Raw genomic sequence first — 20,554 nt, 5'->3', positions numbered from 1 at the left:
ACGGTTTGATTCTTGAGTGCTCTTCTGTGATTGGTCATGTTATCGGCTGCAACTGGACACTGCTACTGACCCTTGTAGCTTGAAACCTTCAGCTCCTAATCTGAGTGTTTCCAAAGATTCAACTAACTTTGGTAGAGGTTGAATTATCTTTCAAGCGATAGGGATAGGTAGTCTTCTCTCGACATCAATGATGATTACATAAAATCAGCTTCATGGTCCGTATCGCACTTCAATTGATTCACAATTAAGTATTTATTTATTTTCCACCTAGTCGATACAATGATTGCTGATGATGACATTCCATTATCTCATTGATTCAATCAGAAAGATGAAATAACTTGCCATTTTGCCAAAATCAGCTCTCTAAAACACATTCACATATTTTCCAATTCATTCTGCAATCCAGATGCTGTGCAATACCCCTATGGTCCTAATAATCCCACAAACTTTGGGACATTGTGGGTTACTGTAGTCACGTCCTAGTTCGTGAACCATGGGCAACGGCTGAGTGGCCTAGTAAGTGGTCCTGAGAGTCGGGATACCAGTTGCTATGGAATGGGAGTGGGCATCTCGGACATATTCTGAGTCGTGGCCCTCCTTGTGCTCAGGTGGCTAGGACTATACAATTCACCGGTGGTCCATAACCCATTAGAGGAGAGATCCTCACTTGGACTATGTGCAAGTAGGGCAGCATCCTGCTTCATGAATTGACCGAGCTCAGAACACTTTAAGCAAGCCTCGGACCTATGGGAGTAATGGAGTCCCACTCCCATTTGACAGGCGAGGGACTCCCTGGAAACAACTTGGCGAACGAAATGGAATTCGATGGGGAGCTATCAATATTAATGGGGCTTATGGAAGAAAGAAGGTAGAACTGGCTGAGTCAGCAAAGAGGATGCATCTGGATGTGCTAGGAGTAAGTGATATTCGGGTAAGGGGAGATAACGAGGAAGAGATAGGAGATTATAAAGTGTATTTGACAGGTGTTAGAAAGGAAAGGGCAGAGTCTGGGGTAGAGCTCTTTATCAGGAATACCATTGCACGCAACATAGTTTCGGTTAGGCACGTAAATGAGCGAATGATGTGGGTAGATTTGTCAGTGGGAGGAATTAGGACAAGAATTGTGTCCGTGTATTCACCATGTGAGGGTGCAGATGAGGATGAAGTTGACAAGTTTTATGAAGCATTGAGTGACATCGTGGTCAGGGTCAACAGCAAGGATAGAATAGTGCTAATGGGCGATTTCAATGCGAGAGTTGGGAATAGAACTGAAGGATACGAAAGGGTGATTGGTAAATGTGGGGAAAATATGGAAGCTAATGGGAATGGGAAGCGTTTGCTGGACTTCTGTGCTAGTATGGGTTTAGCTGTTACGAATACATTCTTCAAGCATAAGGCTATTCACCGCTACACATGGGAGGCTAGGGGTACCAGATCCATAATAGACTATATCTTAACAGACTTTGAATTCAGGAAATCTGTTAGAAATGTACGAGTTTTTCGGGGATTTTTCGATGATACAGACCACTATCTGATCTTTAGTGAACTAAGTATCTCTAGGCCTAAGGTAGAGAAAGTGAAATCTGTCTGCAAACGAATAAGGGTAGAAAATCTCCAGGACGAGGAAATTAGACAGAAGTACATGGATATGGTTAGTGAGAAGTTTCGAACAGTAGACAGTAAGCAGGCTCAGGATATAGAAAGTGAATGGGTGGCATACAGGGATGCTGTAGTAGAAACAGCAAGGGAATGCCTAGGAACAACAGTGTGTAAAGATGGGAAAAGGCGAACATCTTGGTGGAATGATGAAGTGAGAGCAGCCTGTAAACGTGAAAAGAAGGCTTATCAGAAATGGCTCCAAACAAGGGCCGAGGCAGACAGGGATTTGTATGTAGATGAAAGAAACAGAGCGAAACAAATAGTTCTTGAATCCAAAAAGAAGTCATGGGAAGATTTTGGTAATAACCTGGAAAGGCTAGGTCAAGCAGCAGGGAAACCTTTCTGGACAGTAATAAAAAATCTTAGGAAGGGAGGGAAAAAGGAAATGAACAGTGTTTTGAGTAATTCAGATGAACTCGTAATAGATCCCAGGGAATCACTGGAGAGGTGGAGGGAATATTTTGAACATCTTCCCAATGTAAAAGGAAATCATCGTGGTGGTGTTGCAAACAGCCAAGCTCATGGAGAGGAGGAAAATGATGTTGGTGAAATTACGCTTGAGGAAGTGGAAAGGATAGTAAATAAACTCCATTGTCATAAGGCAGCAGGAATAGATGAAAGTAGACCTGAAATGGTGAAGTATAGTGGGAAGGCAGGGATGAAATGGCTTCATAGAGTAGTAAAATTAGCGTGGAGTGTTGGTAAGGTACCTTCAGATTGGACAAAAGCAGTAATTGCACCTATCTATAAGCAGGGAACAGGAAGGATTGCAATAATTATCGAGGTATCTCATTGATTAGTATACCAGGCAAAGTATTCACTGGCATCTTGGAAGAGAGGGTGCGATCAGTCGTTGAGAGGAAGTTGGATGAAAACCAGTGTGGTTTCAGACCACAGAGAGGCTGTCAGGATCAGATTTTCAGTATGCGCCAGGTAATTGAAAAATGCTACGAGAGGAATAGGCAGTTGTGTTTATGTTTCGTAGATCTAGTGAAAGCATATGACAGGGTACCGAGGGAAAAGATGTTCGCTATACTGGGGGACTATGGAATTGAATCGGTCATTGTTAGAAGGCACTAAGTCATTTTTGTAAGAATTGAGATAATTGACAAAAACTGTTTCTCTCACTTATTTGTAAAGCATAGTTGCTGTCACGTGTAAGTATCATTGCCTGCAATAATGCTGTTTTAGAGAGGTCTATTTGAACAGATTTATCCTTTTAAAAAGTGAGAAAATAGAAAAAGAAATTTATGACTTAGTTCCCTTTAACAATGAATCAGACCTTTAAACAGTAGTTAGTTCACTTTTATGACAAATATACAGATTTATTTTTGCCATTATAGCATATTACTATATTTTCAATGCTAGTAATACAGTAGTGGGCAAATAGAACCAAAACGTTCAGAAAGGAAGTTACAGTTTGTAATGCTTAGGTGGGTAATTGCCTAATAACCTTCTGATGATGACGCTGTGATATGTGTTAAACACTTTATTCATCATTATCGTGTTCCGTTGTTGGCCACACCAATATGTCCTTATAAAACGAAACGGCTTCCTCATCAACTTCAACATACTTGTACACTTTTTGGATATCCACAATCTTTTTTCTTGTTAATGGGGACTTTCTCCAAAACATAAGCCTGAGGAATATTCATGCTGAAGGTATCATATACGTGAGGTTTCACAACAGGAAATGTGTATTTAACAAGTCCGTCAATGAATGGATATGCTTCGATAACACCTGGTTTCTCAACTGAATACCTGAATTCCTTGAATGACATGGGGGCCAAGGTGACCTTTTCACAACGAGGAGCAGTTTGAGTTTCATTAGCGATGCAGGTTTTCTTGTATAAGGAAGGCCACCAGGCACTGAAATTTAGGATTTCAGACGATTCCACCATGTGCACAAGTACATTTGATTTACTGTTTGCCAGCAGACAACAGTATTCTTGTGGGGTATATATCCCATCAGTCTTCTTGATTTTTCTCCCGAAGATTCCAAAATCCCTATCACAAGGGAGGAAGGAATGGCCTCTCACAGGATACCGGTGAATTATATCCTTAAATCTTCCAGACTGTGTTAAACTCAGGCACATGCGAATGACAGCGTGGTTCTTATTTTGAGCTACGCAACCGTCTGAGTAAAGATGAAGCTCCGTGATTTCTAGAGTCATGTAAGCATTAATGTAGTGCATTAGAAAAGAATAAACCTCATTCGCACCTTTGTTTGCAATGCCTTCGTGGTATAAGAAGAGGAAACTGGTTTTGGATTTCAAGTCATGCACACAGAAGCAATAAACCCATAGCTGACGCAGATAGAAAATCTCCTGCACTGGAAGATGCGGGAGCGGTAAGTTCTGCATGAAATCAAAAACAAGCCCACCAATATGAGCGTTCATTTTACAAGCTTCCTGTGTTTTCTTTAAAGCTCTATAAAACTTGGCACTTCGACGTTTATGAACGGCTAACTCGGAGGCGGCTGCGCGCTTCACATTCTCAGCCACGTGTGGAGATTTCATTTTTACCTGTAGCTCTTCACATGTACTACATACGTCTATCTGTGGCCTTCCAAAGTGGAGAGCGAAGTTTTCATTATAATATTTCAGGTAGAATTTATATTTCACGTTCAAGTTAGGATGTTTCTCTCTGAAAAGATGGTACATCTGCTTCACATCTAACCTAGCATCCAAATATTTTATCTCAGAACCAGAATAGTGAGTTGATTTTACCGGAAATGTTTCAATGTGATTGTGTATGAGTTGCTCCACTTCCAACGGTGTTTTACGGGTACTTGGATGGAACCCACGCCTATCCCTTGGTGTTTCCCCTCTAAGCAGCAGACTGTTAATTCAGTATATTCTCTTTTGTGACACCGCATGAAGACTCAAGAATGTTCGCCTACATACCTCAGTTTTCTCACTTCCAACAAGCACATGATATTTGAATGCAGCTTGCCTTTCATTTGCTTTCCCATTGACATCTACTTTGCGTGGTCTGCGATGTTTCACCTGTTTTGCTTCTATTAGACGCTGCAAATGAAGATCTTGTTCGTTTTTAGTCTCAAGGTCATGAAATGCTGTAAGAATATTGATTTGGTTACACTCACTGATACGGAGGAAACATCTCTTTCAGCACCTGTAACAATACGAGAACGAGGAAAATTATATTGGAGACTAAAATTTCCACCACACCTAGTATCTTGATATTATAATATGATGCTTTCCCTGCTCATAACCTATCAGTAAAATTAAGCTTCACCTTACTACTTACCGGCAGTCTTCTCCAGTTTTCTTGGCTGGCATTATTTTTCCTGTAGCTGTAACATATTCCGAACCTTTCACTCTTGCCTTCTTAACCGTATTTCTATGGTAATTACCAGTATTTATGCAACGTTTCTTGCCTTCCTTTATTCCCTCCATTATTACGTTGGGCAAACAAGCTTGTACAACACACTTCTGTGTTCTTCTGTGACAGAACTTAGCCTACAAGGAATACAAAGCCTGTTCACTCGCAGTGCTCTCTTCAGAAACAGTGTCCACCTGGCAGTGCGCGTCTTGACCACTGCAGCGCTAGTATACCACCTCACGTCAGCACTCGGTAGCATTGCTAACGGGAGTTAAAACCTGCACAAATGTACCTCTACACTATACTTCCTGTATATTATATACGTTACTGAGCAGAATGAAGTAGAAAATAATAAATGTTCACCTTTTCCCCTAGGAGTTCAATTCAGTTGGGGATTTTCATTTCAGATAACACACATAAAATAATGTCTGGCATTTAAAAGGATATACGCTCTGCACTAGATATTTTTACTAGCGCATCGTATATTTTCAGTGAAAAGGAACGACTTTAACCATTTTTCTTGATATTTTCTTCTCTAGAATAATTCTCGGCAATACTCATCTGTCATGCCATTAGCGTAGATGGTGACAGAGGGGCGCAGAAACCTCTGCAGTATTATTCTGCTTAGTTCCTCAGGATGATCACTTTTCCCACACTGTAGAACAGGACTTTTAGCAATACGTGGCAACAGTATTTTGGTTAATGTTTGTGCTATTTTTGGACTGCACAGCGTTACCGATAACGTTTCGTCCCTTACTTGCCCCAGTTTCATCAGCAGTGAAACAAAACTTGGCTTTCGATACCTGAGACGTGTGACCACCTCTGTCTTTGATTTTTATTAATGACGTTAGTGGAGATGGACTCTGAGTCCGACTCGTTGGCTGAACAGTCAGCGTACTGGCCTTCGGTTCAGAGGGTCCCGGGTTCTATTCCCGGCCGGGTCGTGGATTTTAATTGTCTCTGATTAATTCTTCTAGCCCGGGGACTGGGTGTTTGTGTTTGTCCCAACACTTTCCTCTTCATATTCACACAACACACTGCACTACCAACCACCACAGAAACACGCAATAGTGATTACATCCCTTCATATAGGGTTGGCGTCAGGAAGGGCATCCGGCCGTAAAACAGGGCCAAATCCACATGTGCGACATAGTTCGCACCCGCGACCCCACAGGTGTGGGATAAGTGGTAGAAAAAGAAAAAGAAAGTGGAGATGGACTCTGGCTACTACTAATTTTATCAACACACTCTTGACATGGCATGTGGTCTTCGACAACTCTTACCAAATACCCTCCAATATATGCCATTTCAGCACTCGACGGAGCAATCACCAAGGTTCCATAACTTATTCTTGGTGCCACCTACACAACAGAATAAGGAAATTATCATCAGAATAGGAGCAATAATAATAAGTAACCTAATTTTTGCCGTCTCATGGTCTGCGTATTTACTGTACCATGCCTGGTCTGTTTATTGCTTTAATCCATAATTCCCTAGTTGGCTCTTAGCAAGGGAATTCATGGAAACTATTTCCAGGAACTTTATTTCTAGAGCCTTGTTTACAAAACGGAACGCAGCAGTACACCATTGTAATATGATTGACGTATTTTAACCATATCCTTTTCCCATTTGGCCAGTGTGTGAATTAAGCAGAAGGTGTCAGGTTCCAATTCATCCTCAATTTACAAGAGTTTACCCATTTCACATCGGATGGTAAAATTATATTCTGCGACGTTTGCAGCAAGAGGTGAGTGAAACTTTTTTTATATTTCCCCATAACGAATCATTATCACTTTAACAAAATCAACACGGTGTTTTAAATAATGCATATTAAGATACGTAAAACTGCAGCTGCCTAAAAATCTGTAGAGCCTATTTGAGAGTCTGTTTTAGGCAGTTAAAATAACATTTTAGCACCTAAAAATCCGAGGTCTAGTAATCACTATATCAACAAACACAAACGCCAGTCCCCGAGCCAGAAGAATTAATTAGACGTGATTATAATCATCCATCCGGCCGGCAATCGAACCTGGGACCTTCTGAACCGAAGGCCTCAACGCTGACCATTCAGCCAAGGATTTGGACAAAACAAAATCATTATTGAGTTTCATTATTTCTATCGGTATTAACATTCAACTTTCGTCACCAGTAAGCATACAGTGTGTAGAAATACCGCCAACCGACGTGTTCATGTGAGGTTGAATTGCAGCGCCTCTAGCGGCAAATATAGCATCCACAGGGCGGACAGCTATGAGTGGCTATTGGGCAGGCTTTGTATTCCTTGTAGGCTAGGGACAGAAGAACAACACTGCTTGCTGCCAACATAATCTGCTTCACTGTTAAATGGAACTAAGTCAATGACTTAGTTCTCTTTAACACTGAACGTTTAATTCAGCTAGTAGTTTTACAGCATACTGGACGGGCAGACTTAGTTCCTTTTAACATAGCTAGATGCGTCTACATTCATACTATACGTATCCATGGAAATCTCAATTTTGACAAGAATTGACTTAGTGCCTTCTAACAAGGTAGATTATTAAAATCAATCAAAAGCATTTATATTGACAATTGGGCTTCAGTGAGAATTGATGGTAGAATGAGTTCTTGGTTCAGGGTACTTACAGGAGTTAGACAAGGCTGTAATCTTTCACCTTTGCTGTTTGTAGTTTACATGGATCATATGCTGAAAGGTATAAAAGGCAGTTAGGTAGAAATGTAGTAAGCAGTTTGGCCTATGATGACGACTTGGTCTTAATGGCAGACTGTGCTGAAAGCCTGCAGTCTAACATCCTGGAACTTGAAAATAGGTGCAATGAGTATGGTATGAAAACTAGCCTCTCGAAGACTAAATTGATGTCAGTAGGTAAGAAATCCAACAGAATTGAATGTCAGATTGGTGATACAAAGCTAGAACAGGTCGATAATTTCAAGTATTTAGGTTGTGTGTTTTCCCAGGATGGTAATATAGTACGTGAGATTGAATCAAGGTGTAGTAAAGCTAATGCAGTGAGCTCGCAGTTGCGATCAGCAGTATTCTGTAAAAAGGAAGTCAGCTCCCAGACAAAACTATCTTTACATCGGTCTGTTTTCAGACCAACTTTGCTTTACGGGAGCGAAAGCTGGGTGGACTCAGGATATCTTATTCATAAGTTAGAAGTAACAAACATGAAAGTAGCAAGAATGATTGCTGGTACAAACAGGTGGGAACAATGGCAGGAGGGTACTCAGAATGAGGAGATAAAGGCTAATTTAGGAATGAACTCGATGGATGAAGCTGTACGCATAAACCGGCTTCAGTGGTGGGGTCATGTGAGGCGAATGGAGGAGGATAGGTTACCTAGGAGAATAATGGACTCTGTTATGGAGGGTAAGAGAAGTAGAGGGAGACCAAGACGACGATGGTTAGACTCTGTTTCTAACGATTTAAAGGTAAGAGGTATAGAACTAAATGAGGCCATAACACTAGTTGCAAATCGAGGATTGTGGCGGCGTTTAGTAAATTCTCAGAGGCTTGCAGACTGAACGCTGAAAGGCATAACAGTCTATAATGATAATGTATGTAATGTATGTATATGTAAGAAGAAAGATATGCTTATTTTACAAAAAATTGTTGGTTTTATGTCGTAAATATTTTATTTGGTTGACAAGTCATGTATTTTAGTTATTACTTATTTGATGTAATATTTCTAAGCTCACCGGACAGATTGCGCAGCCAACGAGTCTTGTGCAGTTCCTCTACGTGAGCATAAGGCAGTCCAAGCAGACGGTTTACGTAAGCATGGGATGTGACAGAGTGACTGACGAGTCTAGAAACAGTGGTATACTGCACGTGTCAACGAAACACGTCATCAGAATCGTGGTCGGGAAAGATCCTGACTGAGAGGGACCGGAGACGTTTCCAAACCCGATAGAAATTGCTGCAGTCAGTGAATGAAGGTCCATCCCAAGCTGCTAGCGAGAGGTCATTGCTCATACAGTCTGTGCGGGACTGGCGGAATGTAATGAGGTCTGGATCATGGATTGAGGTGACCAGGTGTCGCGGATGAATCGCTCCAATGTGGTGCACAACCTTGTCGACTCAAGAGGTGGACTTACACCGTATTAAACGATGATCTCCAGGGGTCACTCATTTTTTGTGCGCTGAGCTTATTTTAAGGATAAATTATTTAAAGTATGCTAATTTTAAATATTTTATGTAGATGTATTGCAATCATAACTCAATTAAAGCACATTATTGAGAGGTTAGATATCAAATCCGAAAATTATTTGGTGGAATGTTTGGCCACTGACGAAGAGAACAAGGCAGGTTCTCAAAACATGTACAGTATTTTATTGATATAGCTTTCTATATTATTAACAAGTCAAACTTAGTGGAGCTGCACAGTTCATGTAATGAGCTTGAAAAGGCTGAAAAAGAAAGGCTTTTGTGATGAAAAACAAGAATTAGGTGTTAGTTGGCAAAACGCTAAGTAGTAACAATCGTCGTTCTTCTTCCTTGTATTTCTTGGTCAAAAATCTTCCAACATTGCTTACTGCATCCCCTGTCTTCAGGATCTCGAAAGTGCTTCCTGAGTGTCAATGGGAACAAGTAAGTAATTCTTGGTAGGGAACGAGATGCTTTAAAACTACTGCCTAACACATATTCTGGATGAGACAAGTTCCAGCAAAAGAAGGCTTGATATTCTGACTTCTTCCATACACAGTAGGTGACAGAATTAGTGTTGAGACACATGTCTTTCCCTGGCCAGCTCTGATCTCTTTCTGATGACTTCATCATTCTTAATCTTGCTATTATTCTTCAAATGCTCCCTAATCTGTTATCAGTTTGGATTGTTTGTCATTTCTGTACAGATTCTGTAATGGAAGTGTAGTAAGTTGGGTTTTTTTAAAAGATGGCACAAGCTATAGAGTAATGCGGTAATGCATTAGAGCGAGGCAGACTGCATAAAGATCTGTCAAAACTAATTCAGAATAAAATAAAATTTAATGAACCCATCTATCTCCTTAATCAAATGCAACCGTCTTTAGTATGTCATTTGAAATGATGCTTCTGAGCTATCAAGTTGGTTTGCCTTTAAATTGAGTTATTCCTTTCGTAAGTATTTGAGATGCGGGTGGGACAGAACCTGCTCCTGGAAGGGGACATAACTCGGTATCTCTAGCAGGGCACGTGAATATTGGATATTGCTGAAATTGTTGCTTTTTCAGAGTCGGAGGCAGAATTTCATATGAGGATGAGTAAGCCTCTCTCTGTTACAAGAGCTCACAGCAACCTAAGACGAGAAATGTTGCAAAAGAAGTCAATACAGAACCCAAAATGAAATTCATTTGTTGCAATCTGCAGCAATAATACAGTTCCTAAATAAAAATCATAAGAGCATTTCCTGTTTCACCTGAGAAGCGCACCGCTGAGTACCTTGAATATGTTCAACCTTTGCTGCTTTCGGGCTACTGTCTGTTTCATATTCCTTTTAATTGTTTTACCAATAATGTTGTAAGAAAAAAGAGAACTTTGTTTGGCAAAACACAAGCAAGTTTTTTCAAGGAGTAGAATACTTTTTTCTTGAATGAAAATAAACACAGTGACATGCCTCTGTGTGCTACTTGACTCTACTGTGTGCCACTCAAGCTGCTGCCATAGTGCAACCTCTTTTTTAGAGTTTATACTTGTCTGACAGTAGGATCTTCTTTATCAATATTAATATAAATGCTTATTTGAAAAAACATATGAAATGCTAGAAAAGCCAGTTATGTTTTGAAAATATAACTTTTTTTTTATTATTTTGAATTAAATGAAAATTGAGTGTTATTCCTTTGGATAATGATTTTCTCTGCATTTAACAGTAAAAGTGTTACTACAAAGCCTATAAACTAGAAGAGCCTTTGCACCTGGAACACTACACTGAGGGAAGTAGAGACATTCTAACCAGAAGGCTGGATTACTTCCTATTACAAGTTTATCCAAGTGTAACAGTGAATCCTCAAATATGATTTGTACATTCTCTTTACGTTTTGCCATATTGTTTCCATACTTTGCTATGATTATATATGATCCTGCCCCAGCCCTCTCCTCTTGTAAATAATCCGAGCACCGCCTGTACATAACCCGGCTCACTTAGTGCGTGCAACTGCGGGCGGCCAATGTGCGTGCGAGCATTCCAACACAACTTCCGTCTACCATATATATCTCCCAGACATTTAGTTGGTTTACACAAACTAGATCAGCAACGTTTTGAGAAGAGACCAGGTTTTACTATGATGACAATAACAAAATGCATAGACATTCAGGAATTGAACCAAATTGATAGTCACGACCTGGAGAATGGACAGTGAGTGCGAATTACTCAGCGGAAAGTAAGAACTGTAGTTAGCTTCACTGCAATTGAATGAGGTTGAGAATCTCAACTATTATGTATTACTAACCCATCATCTCATCATGCTTCATTGTTGAGAGAAACAAATAGTTGCTAGGCCAAATATATGTGCTCGGAGATAATGGAGTTCGGACATTGTGTGGATTGCACTTGTTTCTTCTGCGTAGGAACTGTATTTTCAGGATTTTGCTCGACCGCTTACCATTGGCCGCTCTCTCTTAACTACCCCTCTGTCTCTCTCTATCTCTGTGGCTGTTTAGAGGTGCTTCTATAATCATTGAGGTATTTGCTGTTTGGTTTCTCTTTGAACATGAGGCATGCGTGAGGATGTGTAGTGCTAGAGGTGGGCAAACGTCTTGCAGGTCCATGGCCTGCCACTGTCTTAATGCAACCTCGTTTTCAGGGTCTTTAACTCACATTGTCCACTTCATATGTAAGGATGAATAGTGACTAAATTCCACCATGAATGGAAAATAAAGAGTGTTGGAAAGTCAAGGCTTGCGACTAGCCAGTACAGGAGTACCTCTTGTTGCTTGTGCTGTTTTGTTCATTGTTTTGATTGGAAAGTGCTTGCAGATGTGTCAGGTGATAGCTTAGACATTGTTCGATACGAAGTGAAGTAAGCTGAGAAGGCCGACAGCTCACCAACGCTGACATCTCCAGTTCAAGATAACGTAATAAGCTGTCTTGTTTGTTTGTTTAGAGTAGCGTAGCACATGGCTGGGCTGTTTGCCCGCTTCTTCATGCATGCCGTCTTCATAGCTTGATCCACGCTCATTTTAATAGATTTAAATTTAACTGTGATGGCAATGATGTATCAAGTTAAATCCAGATGCTAAGTGAGAGTCACAGCATGCGACTCATGAATTTGCTATCTTGAAGAACAAACGTGGAACCCAACCAAAATTCTTCTCTGTATTTACTCATGACTTTTGTGTGAATACTTTGTATGTGTGCTTGTTAGCCTGCTCCTTCCTGTTGTAAATGTTAGATTATGGCATGGCTTACGAGCTTTCCCTGTAGTATGTAGCATCGAGGAGTGGTGAAGTGACACACCACTCCACACTGCAAGTGCTAGTTGTGATATGGACGTCTTGTTATCTGATTGTGGGGCTGCGGCGGACCAGGGCTTGGAGATCCCTATCTACATTTGGTATGACAGTTACCCCACGCACAGCGGCGAGGGCTACGAGGGACGAGTGTCGCGCGTGTCTCCGGACTCGCCATACGGGTTGGCGTCCCTCAACCTGACCAACATCCGAGAGTCGGACCAGGGTTGGTACGAGTGCAAAGTGGTGTTCCTGAACCGCTCACCCAACCAGCACAAGAATGGCACCTGGTTCCATCTCGATGTTCACGGTGAGTACTCTCAATATTTTATGGTGTCTAAGTGTGTAAATGTTGCAGAGCCATGCTGTCATTACAAACAGTGGAAAAACCTAGGATTTATGTTTTGGATAAGCTGAATGAAACACGACAAATCTCATTGCATACACCAGTTTGATGCAGCCCTCCATGCCACCCTATACTGTGCAAATCCTTTCATCTGTACATAACTACTGCATCCTACCTGCTTATCATATTCACACCTACTACCACTACACTTCTCTCAAAAACCAACAGAAACCTTCTCGTCAAAGTTTGCTAAATCATTCTCCTCTCGCCAATTCGATTCAGTATCTCTTCTTTCATGATTTGGTCTCACCATCTCACCTTCAGCATTTTTCTGTAACACCTCATTTCACTTCCATACAATCAATAGTATCTGCCATCGTTAGTTAACCTGTCAATATTCCTCTACTTCTTTTAAGACTACACTCCAGTTTCATCTTGTACTCGTTCCCCAGTCTCAGATAAAATAACAATATCATCAGCAAATCTCAGGGTTTTGATCTCCTCTCCTTCGATTGTAATTTCCCTTTCCAAGCTCGTCGTTTTCCTTCACCGCCTATTCTGTGTAAACATTGAAAAACTGCAGCCTTGACTCACTCCTTTCTGAATTGCTGCTATTGCCTTCTATTCTGATTTCTGTACAGATTGTAGATAATTCTTATTTCTCACTATCTGGTTCTGATCACTTTCACAAACTCCAATAGGTTGCTCTAATCAACATTATCGAATGCTATGTATGTGGGCTTGTCCTACTTAATTAAATCCTCACAAGTCAGTACTGCTTCACGTGTTCCTACATTTCTTCTGAATACAAACTGATCTTCTCCCAAGTCAGATTCAACTTGTCCTTTCGTTCTGTAAATAATGTGTTGAACATTAAATGGCGTATGGCTTTTAATGCTGGGAGTGTCCAAAGACAAGTTTGGCTCACCAATGCAGGTTGTTTGATTTCACTCCCGTAAGTGACCTGCGCATTGTGATGAAGATGAAATGATGAAAACGACGCATAAACCCAGCCCCCGTGCCAGCGGAATTAACCAATTATGGATAAATTTCCCGACCATGCTGGGAATCGAACCCAGGCCCCCTCTGACCAAAGGCCAGCATGCTAACCATTTAGCCATGGAGCCAGACAATAAAATGTGTTAACATTTTGCAAGTAAGAGATACTAAACTAATAGTGCTATAGATTTCACACTTGTCAACACTTGATTTCTTGCGAATAGATATAACAACATTCTGTTTAAAATCAAATGGCACTTCTCTTATCTCATACATCTTACACAAAAAATGGAATAACCCTGCCATGCTGGTTTCCTCTATGGCAGTAAGTAATTCAGAAGAAATACCATCAGTTCCAGGTGACTTCTTATTATTAGGTCTCTCAAAGCTCTGTAAAATCCTGACCTCCCATTTCATCACCATCATCTATTTCTTTCCTTTGATAGAACTGTTTAATATGTTCCTGCCATCTCTCTGCCATGTCTTCTTTCCCTACAAGTGGTTTTCTACCTGAGCTCTTAATATTCACATACCTAGTTGTCCTTTCTCTAAAGGATTTCTTTATTTTCCTGTATGCAGCATCTACCTTCAACATCCTTGCACTTCTCTTTTTAGCTAAGCTGCACTTCCTGTCTACTTCATTCTTTTCAGCTTTTCTCATTTTTTGTATTCTTGTATTTTAACAATTCATCAATTAGGTCTCATACCTCCTGAATTATGCAGTGATTTTTAGTTGATCTAACCTTTCTTCCTAATCTTTCTTCAGCAGTCCAACTGACCTCGTTCTCCATGACTGTCCACTCTTTATCTACTGTGTTTCCTTCAGCCTTTCATTTGGTACTTGTGCAACACGTTCCTTGAAACAATCCGTTGCACTATTTTCTTTCAACTTGTCTAGATTCCATATTCATGCATTCCTTCCTTGCTTCAATTTGTTCAACATTAGATGACATTTCATGACCACCACGTCTTCTCCTGGAAAAGTTGTCTCAGTTGAAATTCTCCTACAGCACTGTTTTCCCATCCTTGGCCTGTCACTGCATGCCAATCTCCCGTCACAACTATGTTCTCATCTCATTCTACATATTGTATTAAGTCTTCTATCTCTTCATATATTATTTTGATCTTGTGCTGAACTATTTTGGTATCTATCATTCTGTATCTACATCTTACCTTTAATGCAAATTACTATGTCCCCCAAATTATCCTTCCCTCATTCGGTGGTTCGAACTCTTTCGGTCCATTATCTGGAATTAGTACGTGTAGCACTACCACAGGATGTTTCACTACCTCTCCCTAATCTTCTATACCGATGGGTCCAAATATAATAACCCTCCAGGTGTAGGGACAGCTGTTTTCTCACAAGAATTAAATATTTCTAAACAATATACTCCCCCATCAGAGACATCCATGTTTACGGTGGAGGCTTTTGCGATCCGTCAAGCCTTATTACTTATAAAGTATTCTCAACGCACTAGTGCTCACATTGCATCTGATTCTCTGAGTGTCTTACAGGTTTTAAACAGTCCCAGTTTCAGGTACACACAAAATATTCGAAAAATTTGTTTTACTATTCATCAATTAGAAATTATGGTTACTTTACTTTGGATTCCAGGGAATGAAAAGGCTGATGTTGCGGCTAAAGGACAAGGAGTTACGATTAAACAATTGTGTTAAACCGCTCAAGCATGTGTTCCATTACGATAGACATTATCAACAGTTAAATATAATGATGATGTTTTATGTAAAACAAAATAATGTCAGATCTTGGGGGATGTTGATGTTGATGTAGAATCGCTGAGGGAGGGAGTTGGGGCTCCCGAAACATGTACGTGTAATAACATTGTATAAAATAGACATTGACAGGGCGGACCAAACAATCACATTATATGAAACTAGTTAATACGGACCAACTAAGACACCGAAAATAGTCAAATTTGTTGAATCTAAAAATTTGTGGCAAGATAACTGGAGTAATCCATCTTGTAAAACGGATCAGAGTTTGTTTACACTTCTAAATCGCCCTGATTTAAATAGCATTTTATTCTTGACATAATATTATGAATATTATTTGAATGCATCTCAATCATATGTGCCCTCCTGATCAATTATATCGCATGAAGTAAGTCGAGTTTAATCTATATTGGTACAATAACAATATATTGTTTAAATGTCCGCTGGTCGAAGCTAGCAGATTAAAATGGTTGAAGCAGCTTTTTTGGATGCATTTCTACTTACCTACTCAAATCTCATGTTGGCTAATAGATTCTATGCCTACATTCTGAAACCAACACATTTATTTAATCATTTCCCTTTGTGTGTTGATGTGGTCATGTTCGTGTGGTAGTAAGTCACCGAGAAGGATCGCTCCAGCATGAAGCTTTGCACCTTGTGTCCCTGTGAAATTCCTGTGTATAGTATATTTGTGAAAAATGTATATACCTCTGTGCCTAATTTTGCCACCTATGTTTTAAGGTCTCCTCCATAGTTGATGTTTAGTTACGGTATAGGGCCAGAGACTGGGTAAACCGCTCTCAGCAAACCCCATTAAATTGTAAGGAAGGAGATGAAGAAGATAAATGAAAGACAGCAGTCAACACGGCGTTCATAAATACGCACGATCTCCGTCTTACAATTAGTACGAGAACAGTTCTCAATTTTAAAGTTTGGATGTTTCCATCTAATCAGTACTATGTGTAATGATAAATATAGAGTTTCGGATGTTGTATAGAATATCATCTAGAAATGGTATGTTGGACGTATATCATACGAAACTCACTGAGTATAACCTAGAGATACAGAAAGCAAAAAGGAAAAACCTTGGAGACTGTTCTGTGAGAAAGTGGAATCACACACTGAAACAGCAATGCTCCAGAAGGTTCCGAAAGCAACCCATATAAATCAAGTGGGGACACTGGAGAATCCAGACGGGTCATTTACTCAGGCGGGGAGGGACACGCTGGAGATACTAATGGCATGTCACTTTCCTGAGGCTGAGGAGATTGGAACAGAGACCAGAGCTCGAAGAGCAGACTGGAACTGTGCCAACTGTGCCAGATTGTCCTACAGGAAGGACGGGAGATACTCACGGTCCTTTCCAGAGTTACTCTAACTTTAGCGTACGTGCCGAAATCATGGTCTAAAGCTAAACAAGTATTCATACCTAAGCCTGGAAGGACAAATTATACCCAAGCCAAAGCATGCAGACCATCTTCTATATATTAAAAAAATTGATGAAAACTAAAGTCAGTCAGTCCGGCCATTCTATCCGGTCCATTTCCTTCATTTTTTAAACTGAAAGTTATTCATGCACAGATTTATCAACAGGCTTAACTTAACTTTCGCCTTCCTCAAATTATTTGATTTTTTTCAATTTTTTGTCTCTTTGAAGCGATCATATCTTCGGCTCTAATTGAGGTACGGAGGAGTTCGTTTTGATCTAAGAACATTCAGTGGATCAAGGTCTTTCATTTCAGCTATTATCTATTCAAATTCGTTGATTCTGGGGAAAGTTATGAGTGCACATTCAAATTGACATCCCATTTCTTCAACATTTCTTTTCTCATTGAAGAAATTAAATCTTTCGTTCTAATTGGGGTACCGTACGCAGTTCGTTTTGGTCTAAAAACACTCAGTGGATCAAGCGCTTTCTTTTGAGGCAATAACTACTTAAATTGCTAGATTCTGAGAAAAGTTATGAGTATATTTGTCTCCATGACGAAGTTCTTTCAAGGACTTTTCAACAATTCAGCGCGTAGTGCTGTTCCAAGGAACGTTTAATTCAATTTCTTTGTGTGATGTATTTTCAAGTGTTTTGTTGACATAATATTACATTCTATCACCGCAGCAGATCATGTGCTTCATTTCATTAAGTCTGAACTTTGCAAATACATCCGTGAGGAGGGTAGGGTAACGAACAACACCATACATTGCACATTGCGGGTGGAGCCAGCGGGAAACTGCTAATCTACCGATATGTAGCCTATTTTAAAAAATTATGAAAACTAAAGTCAGTCAGTCCGGCCGTTCTATCCGGTCGATTTCCTTAATTTTTTTAACTGAAATGTATTCATGCACAGATTTATCAACAGGCACTATAAATCACTTAACTTTCAACTTCCTCAAATTATTTGATTTTTCAATTTTTTGTCTCTTTGAAGCTATCATATCTTTGGCTCTAATTGAGGTACGGAGTTCGTTTTGACCTAAGAACACTCAGTGGATCAAGATCTTTCATTTCAGCTCTTAACTATTCAAATTGGTTGATTCTGAGGAAAGTTATGAGTGCACATTCAATTTGACGTCCCATTTCTTCAACATTTTTTTCTCATTGAAGCAATTAAATCTTTCGTTCTAATTGAGGTACGGAGTTCGTTTTGATCTAAGAACACTCAGTGGATCAGGTTCTTTCATTTCAGCTCTTTATTTGATTTTTTCAATTTTTTGTCTCTTTAAGCTATTATATCTTTGGCTCTAATTGAGGTACGGAGTTCGTTTTGACCTAAGAACATTCAGTGGATCAAGATCTTTCATTTCAGCTCTTAACTATTCAAATTGGTTCATTCTGAGCAAAGTTATATGAGTGCACATTCAATTTGACGTCTCATTTCTTCAACATTTTTCTCATTGAACCAATCATATATTTCGTTCTAATTGAGGTACGCAGTTCGTTTTGGTCTAAAAACGCTCAGTGGATCAAGCGCTTTCTTTTGAGGTTATAACTACTTACATTGGTAGATTCTGAGAAAAGTTATGAGTTCATTTGTCTCCATCACGAAGATCTTTGAAGGACTTTCTAACGGTTCGAGGCATAGTGTTGTTCCAAGGAACGTTTAATTCAATTTCTTTGTGTGATGTATTTTCAGATGTTTTGTTGACATAATGTTACATTCTATTACCACAGCAGATCATGTGCTTTATTTCAATAACTCGAAATTTTGCAAATACATCCGTGAGGATAGTAACGAACAAGACTATATTTTGTACATTGCGGGCGGAGCCAGCGGGAAACTGCTAGAGTAGAACGCAGCCCGGAAGGCGGTTTCGTTGCGCAGAGAGAGACAGATGTATGAGGTGCGATGATGCCAATGTGGCTACTCATAACAGCATGTATGTGTAAACATTTTTTCATCCAGTTATATCTTGAATTCCAAAGCGATGACCTATATGTTTTGTGGGCTTAAAAGTTTCGTGAAAGTCCAAATTAATTTTTAACATCAAACCCCGAGAAAGTGTTGAGCGAAATTTTTGAGATATTAAAGAAGTTAAATGGAAATTGAGAGAAATGAAGGCGAAGTGCAGAGAGCATAACAGTATGAATGTGTAAACATTTTTTCTTCCAGTTATATCTTGAATTCCAAAGCGATGACCTATATTTTTGTGGTTTTAAAAGTTTTGTGAAAGTCGAAATTAATTTATAACATCAAACCCCGCGAAAGTGTCGAGGAAACTTTTCGAGATATTAAGGAAGGTAAATGGATGGTCCAGTTTCAATGCCGTAGGATATTCGCCATTTTTATTCATATCAAATATTGTTGTACGCAGAACATTTTTATGGAAATCATCGAGGACTGTCACTGGCTTCTTCCTCTAAGGGTTCTTCTCTGGCGACCTGAACACCGCATTATTTTTATTTCCGAAGCTTGTTTTATCCTCTGTACTGTTTGCAGGCCGATACCACACGCGAGTGCTGTCTTCTTTTGAAGCGTGGCAACATGGCGTTCCTCACCTTCTCCGCCTAGGAACGCCTGCTGCTGCATGCTTACCAAATACACTTTAAATACTATTTCCCTCGCCTGTCGACGGAACATGCTTACCAAATACAAATACACTTTAAATACTATTTCCCTCGCCTGTCGACGGAATACTTGTCTTTTTGCTCTTCCTGGATCTATCCTATATATGCAAATAGTTCCCTAAATTCGTTGATTGTGATATTTACAACAAAAAAAAAACTCTAAACATTCACTCGCGACCCGCACAAACAGGCACCTCTTACTGAAATGATTCTATTGGCTCAGCGGAAAACACGTCATACTACAAAGCGCGCGAATGTTACTGCGCAACCCTCTTCAAACCGCCTTCCGGGCTGCGTTCTACTCTAGTTATGTTTAACCTCCTTCATGCTGAAAGCAATGGAGAAAATTCTGGATAAATATATCAGGAGAACGATGCAACTGAACTCAACGTTACATGAAAATCAGTTTGCTTATAGACCTGGCAGATCCACTAGTTGGTTTGTAAACTAGAGGAAAGCCTAGAATATACAGAAATTGTACTGGCGCCATTTCTAGATATAGAAGGAGCGTTCAGCAATACAACCTACTACTCCGTGCTTAAAACATTGGAAAAGAGCAAGGTGAGTAAAACCGTCGTCAAATGGATTAAATCCATGTTAGACGGAAGGAAGATAAAAGCACCCCTGTTTGAAGAAACGCTGACGGTTAGGGCCACCCGACGCTGTGCTCAGGGAGGAGTTCTTTCTCCTCTGCTGTGGAACCTCGTAGTGAACAAAATCATAGCTATACTCAACGAGCAGGGTTTCTATACGCAAGGATACGCAGATGACCTAGGTAAGGTGATGAGTGTTATCCAGGACCTCATGCGAAGATACTTAACCAGTGGAGAACTGGTGTTGAGAAGAGCAACTATCAGTCAACCCGCCCCTTTTAACAAGAAGGAGAAAATTAGAGGAAAAGAGATCACTGAAGCTCTTTGGGTAAGATATATACACTGACTGACAGAGCAAATGCAACACCAAGAAGGAGTGGTTCGAAAGGGAT

The 20,554-nt window shown here is 40.0% G+C and overlaps 1 protein-coding gene across 9 annotated transcripts in view; it reads left to right on the top strand.

Annotated features, from left to right (window-relative positions):
• Positions 1 to 20,554, top strand: part of LOC136881194 (protein turtle) — an 850,346-nt gene that overhangs the window by 411,081 nt on the left and 418,711 nt on the right. For all 9 annotated transcript variants that reach the window (XM_067153896.2, XM_067153892.2, XM_067153894.2 and 6 more), the window contains exon 6: positions 12,506 to 12,737. In XM_067153896.2, the coding sequence (XP_067009997.2) occupies positions 12,506 to 12,737 (232 nt within the window). The remainder of the gene's footprint in view (positions 1 to 12,505; positions 12,738 to 20,554) is intronic.

This window comes from Anabrus simplex, chromosome 9 (assembly GCF_040414725.1).
Source record: "Anabrus simplex isolate iqAnaSimp1 chromosome 9, ASM4041472v1, whole genome shotgun sequence".
Lineage (NCBI taxonomy): Eukaryota > Metazoa > Arthropoda > Insecta > Orthoptera > Tettigoniidae > Anabrus > Anabrus simplex.
This window is presented reverse-complemented; position numbering and strand designations above follow the sequence as displayed.